This window comes from Bombus fervidus, chromosome 10 (assembly GCF_041682495.2).
Source record: "Bombus fervidus isolate BK054 chromosome 10, iyBomFerv1, whole genome shotgun sequence".
NCBI lineage: Eukaryota > Metazoa > Arthropoda > Insecta > Hymenoptera > Apidae > Bombus > Bombus fervidus.
In genome coordinates this window covers 4447754-4458825 of record NC_091526.1, presented here as the reverse complement: position 1 = coordinate 4458825, position 11072 = coordinate 4447754, and the positions used below count along the sequence as shown (strand labels likewise).

Here is an 11072-nt window from a genome sequence, read left to right as displayed (position 1 = left end):
CAGTTTCTAAATGGCGTTGAATGTATTGCTTGATATTTAAACTACTGATTATCCATGAAAATTGGAAATTTTGGTACAGTGACAAACCCATTAAGATCCCCATAATATTGCATCTGTTATATATTAATTAGAAACTTATATAGATATAATTAATCATCTATATATAATTATTTAATTAAGATACAAAATATATAACAAAATAATGAGATAAAAATATTTACTAAACCCTCAGTGGATTAAAATAAAAGAGCGAAGGATGAAGATACGTTGTACTTGCCAGTTTCTGATACTTTATAACCGAAACCTGAAATAAAATTAAACACTGTGAATAAGAAACATAAAATTGAATACATAGAATGAAATAAATGATTGATTAAATTAACTCGGGACATCGAAGAATAACGTACACGTTACTGATATTGTTCGTATCATAATACTTATTATTCACTAATGATACTTGTCCATGACTTGTCATTCATAAAAATGCACGAGTGTCTGTATACGAGTGGTGTATGGTTTGATTCGCAGTGTCTTTCTTTGTTTGAGAAGGGTCGATCGATTGATCGACCGATACAAATGGTTTCAAATATGTATGCATGTACTGTGGATTTGAAACATTCGCAAGTAAAAGTTAATTACGAAGAGACGAGGACGGGAGTATTGATACGACCGTATGTGTATATATATATCTTATCGTCTTGGTATCAAACCGAGGAGAGAAAGACGTAAAATCAACATGAATGTATTATATACAACGTCGTAACGTTACAATGCCTTTCGATAATAACAGTTAAAAAACCTATTTTTTAAATCGATATAATAGTTTAACAAACACAGCCTCGCGGTTCGTGAAAACTTAATTGATTATACAACGGAAGATCGTTTTGATCGAACGAGTTCCGAACGTGTTCTATCTTTTTTCCTTCTCGACTCGTCTTCTTTTTCTTAAATCCTTTTCTTCTTCGTTTTATTTTTTCTTTTTTTTTTTTTTTTTTTTTTTTTTGATGCCTTTTCCACGATATACTTAAAATACGTTTAACATATCCTTCTACTAATACGATTTTTCGAAGAGTTTAAAATACTTTTTGCGATGCGAGCTGGCTACTTTGAAAACAGAACGACACGCTGCTCTTGTGTTAGCGATTATCTCTACGTTCAGCGACAGCCATATCTAAAATACTTTTACACCCCTTGTAGTCAATACGTCATCTCCATTTTGATTCTGTGTTTCGTTCTTCATATTTATCTTATTAACGATATATGCTCGTTACACTAAATGAAGAACTACTGCTTTCTCGTAGTATCACAGACTAATAAAAGTAAGGAAATTTGGCAAACATTTTTTCATCAATCTCTCTTCAAAAATTCAACGTTGAAAATTTATCCGTTGTAGACAGAAGAAAGCGAAGAAACCCTAAAAGTTACGTTAAAAATTCGAAGTTGATCAGTCTTAAACGTTGTGGATTAAAAACCCTGTAACACTTTTAACCCTTTCCTTTCAGCAACGATTTCAACTGGACAAGGGGCTTGTGCACTAATCTTCGCATTCCATAGATAAAAAGACATCGAATAATTATCGACTTATCGAATAACCATCAATTATCACGACGAGGAAAACACAATAAAAGGAAAGAAAAAACAAAAGGGAATACTTGAAACAAACCCTTGAAACCTATCAGCTCGCATCGCGGCGAATAAGTGTCGAATAATGACTGAACCCCATCGTAAAACCAGGTTACACCGAGACTCGACAAATGGAAAAAGATTGATTCATTGAAAAAAGCGCGATACACGTCTTACAATGCGCATCGACGAGGGACAACGATTATAATCCTATCGTATATTATGTATACTCGCCTAAAATCGAATTGATATCGGTATTAATGACCTCAGTAAATTCCGTCAATAATATCACAACACAATTAATTCCGTTTTTCGTTCACTTGATCTCGTACGCGCCCAGGTTGCCCTTACGCCTCTTGTACACAGTCGGCTGCTGCTCGTTCGTGTGATTTCCTTGAACGATCGAACGTTTCACGTTCGCCCGATATTCGTCTTCGTACGCGTGTAGATATAAATTTTTTAAAAAGATTTGATTATCCAGCTCAGACGGTGGCAGGAATCGTTTAGAGCGACTTTGTTGTTGAGCCTCGAGCTCTTTGAACGTAAACAGCCTGGTCTTCTCGTCGTCGTAGGCCCTGAACCTCTTTGTAGCCCATTGCTTCTCTCTCCTCCACGACGACGAGCCGGCAATGTTGTTGGTGCTCTTCTTGTTGGCTATCAGCAGCTCGTTCAGGGACAGCAGCCTCCTCTTCTGACGCGGAGGACCACTATCCTCGGATGCGTTTCGTATTCGCTTACTGCGGTGCTTTGGCACTCCTTCTTTGGCTGGGATCTCGTTGTCCAGCATCGAAGACTCGTTACTGGCCATCGTGGAAGATCGATTATCGCGCGCCTCGATCTCCCTCGGCGTCGCCAGCGTCGTAGTCGTGCCGCTTGTCGTCGACGTGCTCGACGTCGTCACTGTACTGCTGCTACTGTTCCCGCTGCCAATGGCGGCGGTCGTATTCGTGAAAAAGGAAGACGCCGTCGTCGACGGTTCCCCCTGCGCCGTGTCCTCCGTGTTGTTTAATTTAGCCTCTATGATATGTTTGAAGAACGCGTACATCTCACCTACTGTAAACGTTGTGCCGTTTCTCACGGTGAACTTGTCGATCTTCATGTTTTTGATCAGCTCCTCGGTGGCGTTCCGGGCCTCCAACATGGACAGTTTTTCGGTTACGTAACTGTTCACGAATTCATAGAATCCTTTGTAATAATTTTTACGATGCTTCTTCTTGTCCTTTGACTTCTTCCCCTTCTCTCCGTGAGACTGGCCTTTCTTCTTTGAATCTTTTCGATTCTGCTTCTCGTTCCAACGCATTGACTTATTATAAAATCGCATGATCCTCTCGAACTCTCGTTTAAGTTTGATGAACTCTCTCTGGTTTCGAATTTCAAACTCCGAACGACCTCTGCCGGAATTATTCTTCCGAGATTCGGATAAATCTACGTGGAAGAAGTTTTTACTCATAGCGTTTAGAAGATCGTGCATACTGCCGTTGGTGGAATTGTTAGATTGTCTGGCATCCATGCGTTGCAGCTTACGATAGACGATTTTGAGAAAGTCGATCATCTTCTCCTCGCGAAGACGCGATCTGTTTCCATGACCTGGATGCTTCTTCCACGATAGAGCTTCAGTGCTGTTGTCGTGGTGGCTGAAGTTCGAGTTCTTCGCCTCGATCTTATGCTTCGAGTGCTCTTTACTCTTGTTCATCTCGAGATGCAGCAGCTTCTTGCCGATCTTGCGGAAGAACTCGATGAATTTTCTGGAAAAAGATTTAGTTCGACTTCCTAAGGACAGATATCCCAGTAGAAATTAAACTTCCAATTCCCCTATTTTTTCTCTACTTTCTTTATCTGTATATAAAAATTGAAATATAAATAATGTAATCATAAATGCAAAATTCTTATATCCACAGTTGAAATATAAGCAACATTTAAATATTTCAAAATGAAATTTACTATATGTATCCTCTTTCCGATTTTTCAAGATTAATCGTAATTCTTTATAGTTAACAAATTTCTTAGATCTTCGAAATATCGTTAGGAAGCATTAAAAATTATACGAATATATAATCATTTATTTAATGGAGGTATTTTAATCAAACTTTTTATCATTAACAAATTTTTGTTTTTACAATTATCTGTTAAAGAGATGCAAATGTTCTTTGGTCATATTAATGCTTATTTTTGTTTACTTATACTTATTCACTTCATGATGTTCTAATTCCAGTTAATGTATAATATATTTAGGTACGTATTAAAGATCAATAGTTCTAGCGTGAATACCAATCATCAATGACTATGCTACCATGTCAATCAACTTTTTTCTTAAATCAATATTCGATTCTGAATTCTACAATTCATTAATAAATATAATAGAACAATCTTCAACTTACCTGTAATTCATAGTAAGATCTTCCTCACTCACAGATCTTCGACGTCTGCTCCATCTGAGCCTAGGGTGCTGTCCAGGAATGCACTTGGGCAGCTCCTTAGGGCTCCAGCTTCCTCCGACACAAGTTGCTCCAGTGGGTCCATCATCCAGGACGTATCCTTTGTCACAATCATACATAATCTGCTTGTTATTCACAACCTTCTTCACATACGGCCTATAATCATAGACTCCCATGTTGCCCATCAAGAAGACCTTCCCGTTCTCGATGAAACCAGGGAAAGGACAAAACACTTGAATGCAATGAGGAATGTCTCCGATCCAATTTCCATATTGACATTTCACCGACCTCGTGATGTTATCTGGTCCATCTTTGACAAGTTCAAATCCATCTTTGCACTTGAATATCGCTTTCATTCCGTGGTCGGTTTTGGGTGCTATCACCATCCCATTTTTGGGCGATTTAGGCAATTGCTTGCACCTGGCTGGTGAACAACTGGGCACAATGGACCACGTGCCATTATTACAAACCACGGGCGTGTTGTTCGCCGCGAATTCGTAATTTTCTTCACAAAAAACTAGCAATCTCTCGCCATGCTCGACCACAGTCACGTTGTTGATGTGATCCCTATCGTGGCTGGCCACCGTGATGTTACCGTTTTCTATTTGAGGCACGACGCAAGGTGCAAGACACTGCGGCAATGGATAACGCCACTTTCCGTCGATCTGACAAACCGACGAGGTATTTCCCTCGAGCTTCATGTGGTCGTTGCAGCGGAAAATTATGCTGGCACCCAGACCGGTACCTGTTGGAATCAGCGTATAAAGAGGTCAGTTCAGAATTACGTGGGTTTCGTTATTTTTGAGAATATGAAACAAGAATTTTAACAGTTTACCGTTCGAGTATTTTCATAAGAATTTTGGCTGGTTTTGAACAAAGGAGAATTTAGGATATTGTGGAAGTAAAAGAACAGCAGTAACATGGGAAATTTAGCTTGAATGATGCTTAATCCATTGTTGTAAATGTTTTAATGTATTTGTTACGATGTATAGTTTTGTGTAAATAAACATTACCGGTAACAAAGGATATCGATGGAGCGAGTGATTCATTTTAGATGATGTTTAATCTAATGAGATATTAATATGTCTGTGTGCGAATGTAACATTCTCCTGATACTTTTCTGATGATTTTATATAGAAGAAATTTTCAAAAAATTATGAAGATGTAAGAATATCGATGAAATAGATAATTGACTTTGAATGATCCTTCATTTAAAATAGAATTAAGTATGAACATTTGAATATGATGTAGGGATTAAAATGTAAAAGTCTGTCATTCTTCTTACAAAAAACATAATTCCATATTAATCGAAAAAACAGTGAGACAAATATTCAATTATTTGAATAAGTATGTCTCAAGTAATATTTTATCAACTCTATATCGAATAAAAATCCTACACTCACCAAACCAATATCTATACAAAATTCTTTCCACGATATTCTCAGCGTATCATACTATTTCGACTGCAAAATAGTTGCAACATTCTCATAAACTTCTACTATTGTTTATTCTCGTAACGACACGATTATTAATAAACACGGCGAAGAATTTTCTCCGCTCTTCCATCGTGCGACTCACCCGCCTCGATATTCTCAATCCAACCGTTGTACAGAACACCAGGTGAACCGCAATTAATCTCTTGGCAGGTAGGTGTCTTTCCGGTCCATTTTCTATCTGCCCCACAACGCCTGGTCGTCGCGCCGACCACTGTGTATCCATACTTGCATTCGTACGACACGATGGAATTGTATGCATACGAAGTGTACACCGCGTTCCCGCTCACTGGATTCTCCGGTTTCGGGCATTGCACCGTTGTAACCTGAACAGAAAACATTTCCTGCTTCGAAACGTACGTACACATACACTACTAGCCATTATTGAACAAATTTTCAATCACTTTCTCAATTTTATTTAAATATATCGTATCTCTCTGATTTTGTTATTCATATAAAATTGATATTCTTTTTTTTTTTAATTTAAAGATGATTAATTAACGCGTTGACTATCACAGAAATTTTATACTCTTTACCCTGGAAGCTGTGATACATTGAAATATACTACACCAAAACATTTAACTTTTACAAAATATTATATGATATTTGCGCACAGTTTTCTGACAATATCCTGTAAGTCATTCACGTTGTTGAAAATTTTCGAGTCCATGAAAATTATCTTATTTCGATCATTGTAAAAACTTTAATAAAACGTAGATCACCGATTACCACCGTGGCAGTGAACGAAAATGATTAATTATTAATTAGTCGTAAGAAATGTAAGACTTGTGATCTTTATTTCCATAAATTTCGTTGTGAAAATGCTTTCTGAGCTGATACAAACGTGACTCATTAGAAGCCAACGTTAACGCGACATTTCATTTACAATTTCTTTTCAATCAGTTTACATAAGCAAATCTGGTTCTTATCATTGTGTGTATGGAAGGAAATTTCAAAGATTCGCTTAATATTTTTTTCGTTGCTATATTTTCCAAGTATGTAGATCCTACAATTATATGAAATTTAATAAATTATGACAAACTATCGTTTGGCCCTTAATGCGTTCAGTTGACATTTTCTTAGATTCGTTGATCCCATAGAACAAATAATTACTTTAAATTGTTGTAGCATCCAGTTAAAAAAGGATGAAGAAGGTCAAATAAAAAGGGAGCGGAACATGAAGAAACAAGTTTTATATGTCGCTAAAAACTCTTACTTGCACACATTGTGGTGATTCTTTAGGAGTCCATGTGCCATCTGCCAAGCATAGCTTCTCCGCTTTGCCAACTAATTCGTAGCCATCCATACAGTGATACGACACACTGCAATCGTACGTATAACATTCGCCTTGAACAGAAAACAAACGTTGCGATTTCGCGTCAAAATCCTTTTAATTGAAATAATAATATAAGATGAAAATGGTTCAGATCAAGTGTCTGTTTATATAGGTTTCTACAAGTTAAAAATATATTCAAAAAAGATAAATTTCTAATAGAGATCAAAGATTTAATCGGTATCTAAAATGTAATAATTATTTCTTTAGAGAAATTCGTTTCTGTTTCTGTTCAGTTTTCATACGAAAAAAAAAAACTACTTCGCTATTGTCAACAGTGCTTCTGCACCATCGGTGGTAATGAGCGTTTCAAAGATGTAATTCTATGGCAACGTATATAGAATTATAAAGTAAAATATTACTAGCGTTGAGTGTGATAAAATTATTTTATATTCCAAATTTCCAATAATTTGGACGAATTTTAAAATCCTTGTTATATATTAAATATTCGCCATTCTCTTCATTCTTGTTCCATGCAGTAAGCGACAACTTCGAAGTACATAATCGGAATAATTCGATCATCATTGTATGATCAAAAATAGATTCTATTCCATGTGTAAAGAATCTTCGCGTGTTTCTAAATAAAGAGGAAATTGTCAAACAAACGTTACTGTCTGTTAAACAATTTGCGAATGAAGCAATTAAATACTGACAACTATGATATAAAACTTGTGGCAAATGAATTTAAAAGAAAAATACATAAAATAACACATAATATCAAATATAAGAAGTTTTTATCCATATATTTTACAAAAACATCATTCAAATCTTCAAAAATGCACCACTGTATCTCTATAGAGTCTCCACGAAATATTACGAGTGAATCATTTTTACTACTCTCATAAGTCTATAATAATTATCAAATAATCAATATCCTTCTAACTGTTCAATTTCTTAGAAAAGATTCGCTTATTCTTATATTATATATCTTCTCCCACTAAACCGTAACAAAGCGCTTCTAAAACCAAAAGGATACATACCGGCGTACCCGCCGTTCGCAATGTCCGCGGGAGGTCCACATTTCTGCGGCTCGCAGGTGATGTCAGGTCCGAACCAGCTAGCAATACCTTCCATCAACAAACACCTCGCTTTTCTGATACCGGTAGTTGTGTAACCATGGTCGCAAAAGTACTGAACTTCGTTGTCCAAGTCGAAAGTGGTCTGTTCAGAAAGCGCGTTGTGTCGCGCGTTTTTCACCTTAGGCGGCTGAGAACAGAAGGAACTGACATCCTTCTTGCAGGAAGGCGTCGTGCCGGTCCATTTACCGTCGGCCCTGCACGTTCTCTCGGTAACACCGACGGTGAAATAATCAGGATCACAAGTGTAATGGACTTGATCGCCGAAAAATCTTCCAGTCTCCGACTTCACACCGTGCTGAATATCGCTCAGCGCCGGACATTCTCTCTCAGGCTTGATGCAAGACATCCCGCAAACACCGTCGCATCTGCACTTCTTCTTCTTGCTCTTGCAATCTTCATCGGTAGAACACTTTCGCAGACACTTCTGGCCGAGCAATTCCGCCTGTCCCTCGTTTCTTGGACACGCCGCCGACGGGGAATTCCTCGGGTTCTTGTATATGCGTCCGTCATCGTCCACCTCCGGTTTCGTTTGATAACTCTGCTCGTCGGTGTCGTCGTCCTCGTCGTCCTCGTCGTCCCAATCATCGTCGTCGTCGTCGTCGTCGTCGTCAGCCGCTTGTTGTCCGAGTCTCGCTTCCGACGCGAGGAAAATGATACACAAAAGCAGAAGATGCAACAGAAGGAAGCCGCCGGGTCTCATTTTATCAGGTGTTTGTCTGATACTGCTCGTTTCCCGGACAAAACGACTCACACGCGTTTCGACGTCGACCGAACAACTCGTTTTATTCGTTGAACTCGTGAGTAACGACGCGTTGATAGAACGATTTACGAGACGGGAGACACAAATTGAAAAACTGTTTCACCAGAGATGATGATCACCAGACGCGGTGGCCCATTGAACGGTACTCCGTTCCGGAAGCTCCGCTTAAAGTAGCAGCAGTCTCATCCCGAGGCACCGCGCGCACGAGGACGACGTCGTTTCTCTCGCGACCGTGACTATTAATCGAGTCTGCCTCTTCGGCGTCCAGGAGGATTAGGACGGTGTCTCTGTCTCTGTCTCGCTCGCCACCTCTCTGTTCCCCTAACTCTGTGGCAATTTTTTTCTTTATTGTGCGGACTGCGGCCCCGTGCTGCCGGGAATTCGCGGATACTCGCGCATCTCTGCACGCGCATTCAGCCTGTTCAATACATCTCCTCACTCGTGCAGCTTCCAGCAGATGGCGAGGGACAGGGGAAAAGCCCTCGGAGTTGCGCAGAAACGTGCCATCCTCCCCTTCTATCCCGACACATACACCCCCCCTTTTTCAACCGTTATACGTTCTTGTAAGGGGGTGGCTTCGATACAGTTTTATACACGGTTACAGTCGGCAACATGATTCATTCGCCACGCGTCTAGAACCGTATCGAATATGTTCCTCTGATCAAGACAAATCTTCTTCCTTCCTCCATTTATATTTGTTAGATTTGTTTGCCATATGTCGGAGGCGGAGGAATTGCGAAGTGTTAACTTCGTGTAACATGTATTTTCTCTGGTTCCAGTATCGGAGTGATGGTTTTGCGGTAGGAGTAAGATATTTCTCGAGGTGGATTTTAATGCTTGAATTATGAAAAGAAAGTTTTGTCGTAGGCGTAGAGAATAGGTGTTTGTGACATAATGATGTAGGCTTTAGCATAGTTGCTTAGAGATGATGTAAAAACACGATATAAATATAGTACGATAGCGATTAATTAAGATTACAAGAATGTTATCGGGAAATAGATATCCGACATGTGATATGAATTATAATATCATTAAATTTTCTAGTAACATATATTCTACTTGCAAATCCTTTTCGTATTGAATAAATCAGAAATATTTAGTTACCCACAATTTTCTTTTCTTTACGGTAACTATAAAAAAGATAGACACATCATTGTACTTATTATAATATTTACATACTAATTAATTAAGTCCATGTATATAAATGTTGTATCATCTAGTAATAAGTAGCATTTTCATATGACTACAAAAATTTGATACTATAAAAATGAAATGTATAGAACTCGATAGAGAACGCTTTATTGAAAAATAAGGATGCGCATCGATACTTTTTGTAATCACTTTTCTCGTAAACTTTTAAAATATCTTGTTTCAGAGGGTGACAACAACTTAACTTACCCTTAACCTAACTTGTCAGCGTAGTTTCTCAATCCCCAATATCATTACCTTCCCTCTAGAGATACCGTAGTTTCCGTAGTTCATACTTTCGAGAACGTAGTATTACAACAGCTTTATGTAAATTTCCTCTGAATAAGGATAAAAATGGAGAAGTTAGGGGAAACATCGTTTCATATACTGTGGTACAAAACGCCGGCGTACGCTTCGTAAGCAAACTTCCTTCCTTTCACAAGGCACAGTCACCAGGATAACGCGCCTCTCGATTCCTTCGAGCTAGTCCTTCCTGAATAGGAAGTTTCGTTCGCTAACGTTCCGCTATTATTCGAAACGCATAGAACCACCAGAATCTCCGTCGTTCCTCGATTACATACATTTTCGCGTTGCTCTCGAGAAAACGTTACTCTTTCGCAACACGAAGGTGCCGCGCGCGCCACGACACGCGAAAACGCCACGCTCCCGTTAACGCGTCGAGTCACGAAAGCTAACAGCACCTGCAGCCACTTTCTAGCCCGTTAACACGTTACTTCGCCGTCCAGACAAATTGTGGCAAACCGCCTGCAACCTCGATCCACCACGAGTTAAACGATCCCCAACACGTCTCGATCGGCCTCAACTGCTCAATCAAGTTGTTCGAGACTAAAACCGGGGATCGAAAACGAGATCTTCTCGCGTGACGCCACAATCTTAGGATTTTATACGACATGCTTTACTAAGCTTCGAAGGACGGTCGCTTTTACGGTTACTCGGTTCGATTTGCATGATAAAACGTAGCAATATACGAGGGAATGATAAGATGTGTTTGATTGGTTATAGCGTAATATCATTTTCTTGTGAACTTTCTTTGAGAACTTTCATACATTTATATCTAGATGTTGATTTAAAGCTACAAGAATCTACAAGTATACACGGAGTGCAAATATGTAATTTATAAAAATTTATAAAAAATGTATT

The 11072-nt window shown here is 38.7% G+C and overlaps 1 protein-coding gene across 1 annotated transcript; it reads right to left on the bottom strand.

Annotated features, from left to right (window-relative positions):
- Window positions 1–417: 417 nt before the first annotated feature.
- On the bottom strand, window positions 418–9341 carry Hasp (Hig-anchoring scaffold protein). The gene is made up of 5 exons (XM_072011247.1): window positions 7865–9341; window positions 6768–6898; window positions 5637–5877; window positions 4002–4803; window positions 418–3368 (listed from the first exon to the last, which is right to left on the bottom strand). The coding sequence occupies exons 1-5, from the start codon at window positions 8661–8663 to the stop codon at window positions 1940–1942; spliced, it is 3402 nt and encodes a 1133-aa protein (XP_071867348.1). The 5' UTR covers window positions 8664–9341; the 3' UTR covers window positions 418–1939.
- Window positions 9342–11072: the final 1731 nt, after the last annotated feature.

What these genes read in the sequence shown, in the direction of transcription:
- Hasp (XM_072011247.1), bottom strand. Translation starts at nt 8,663, where the DNA reads ATGAGACCCGGCGGCTTCCTTCTGTTGCATCTTCTGCTTTTGTGTATC. An exon ending in AATCACCACAATGTGTGCAA is followed by an intron (nt 5,878 to 6,767) that starts GTAAGAGTTTTT and finishes TTTTCTGTTCAG; the next exon opens with GTTACAACGGTGCAATGCCC. An exon ending in GATTGAGAATATCGAGGCGG is followed by an intron (nt 4,804 to 5,636) that starts GTGAGTCGCACG and finishes TGATTCCAACAG; the next exon opens with GTACCGGTCTGGGTGCCAGC.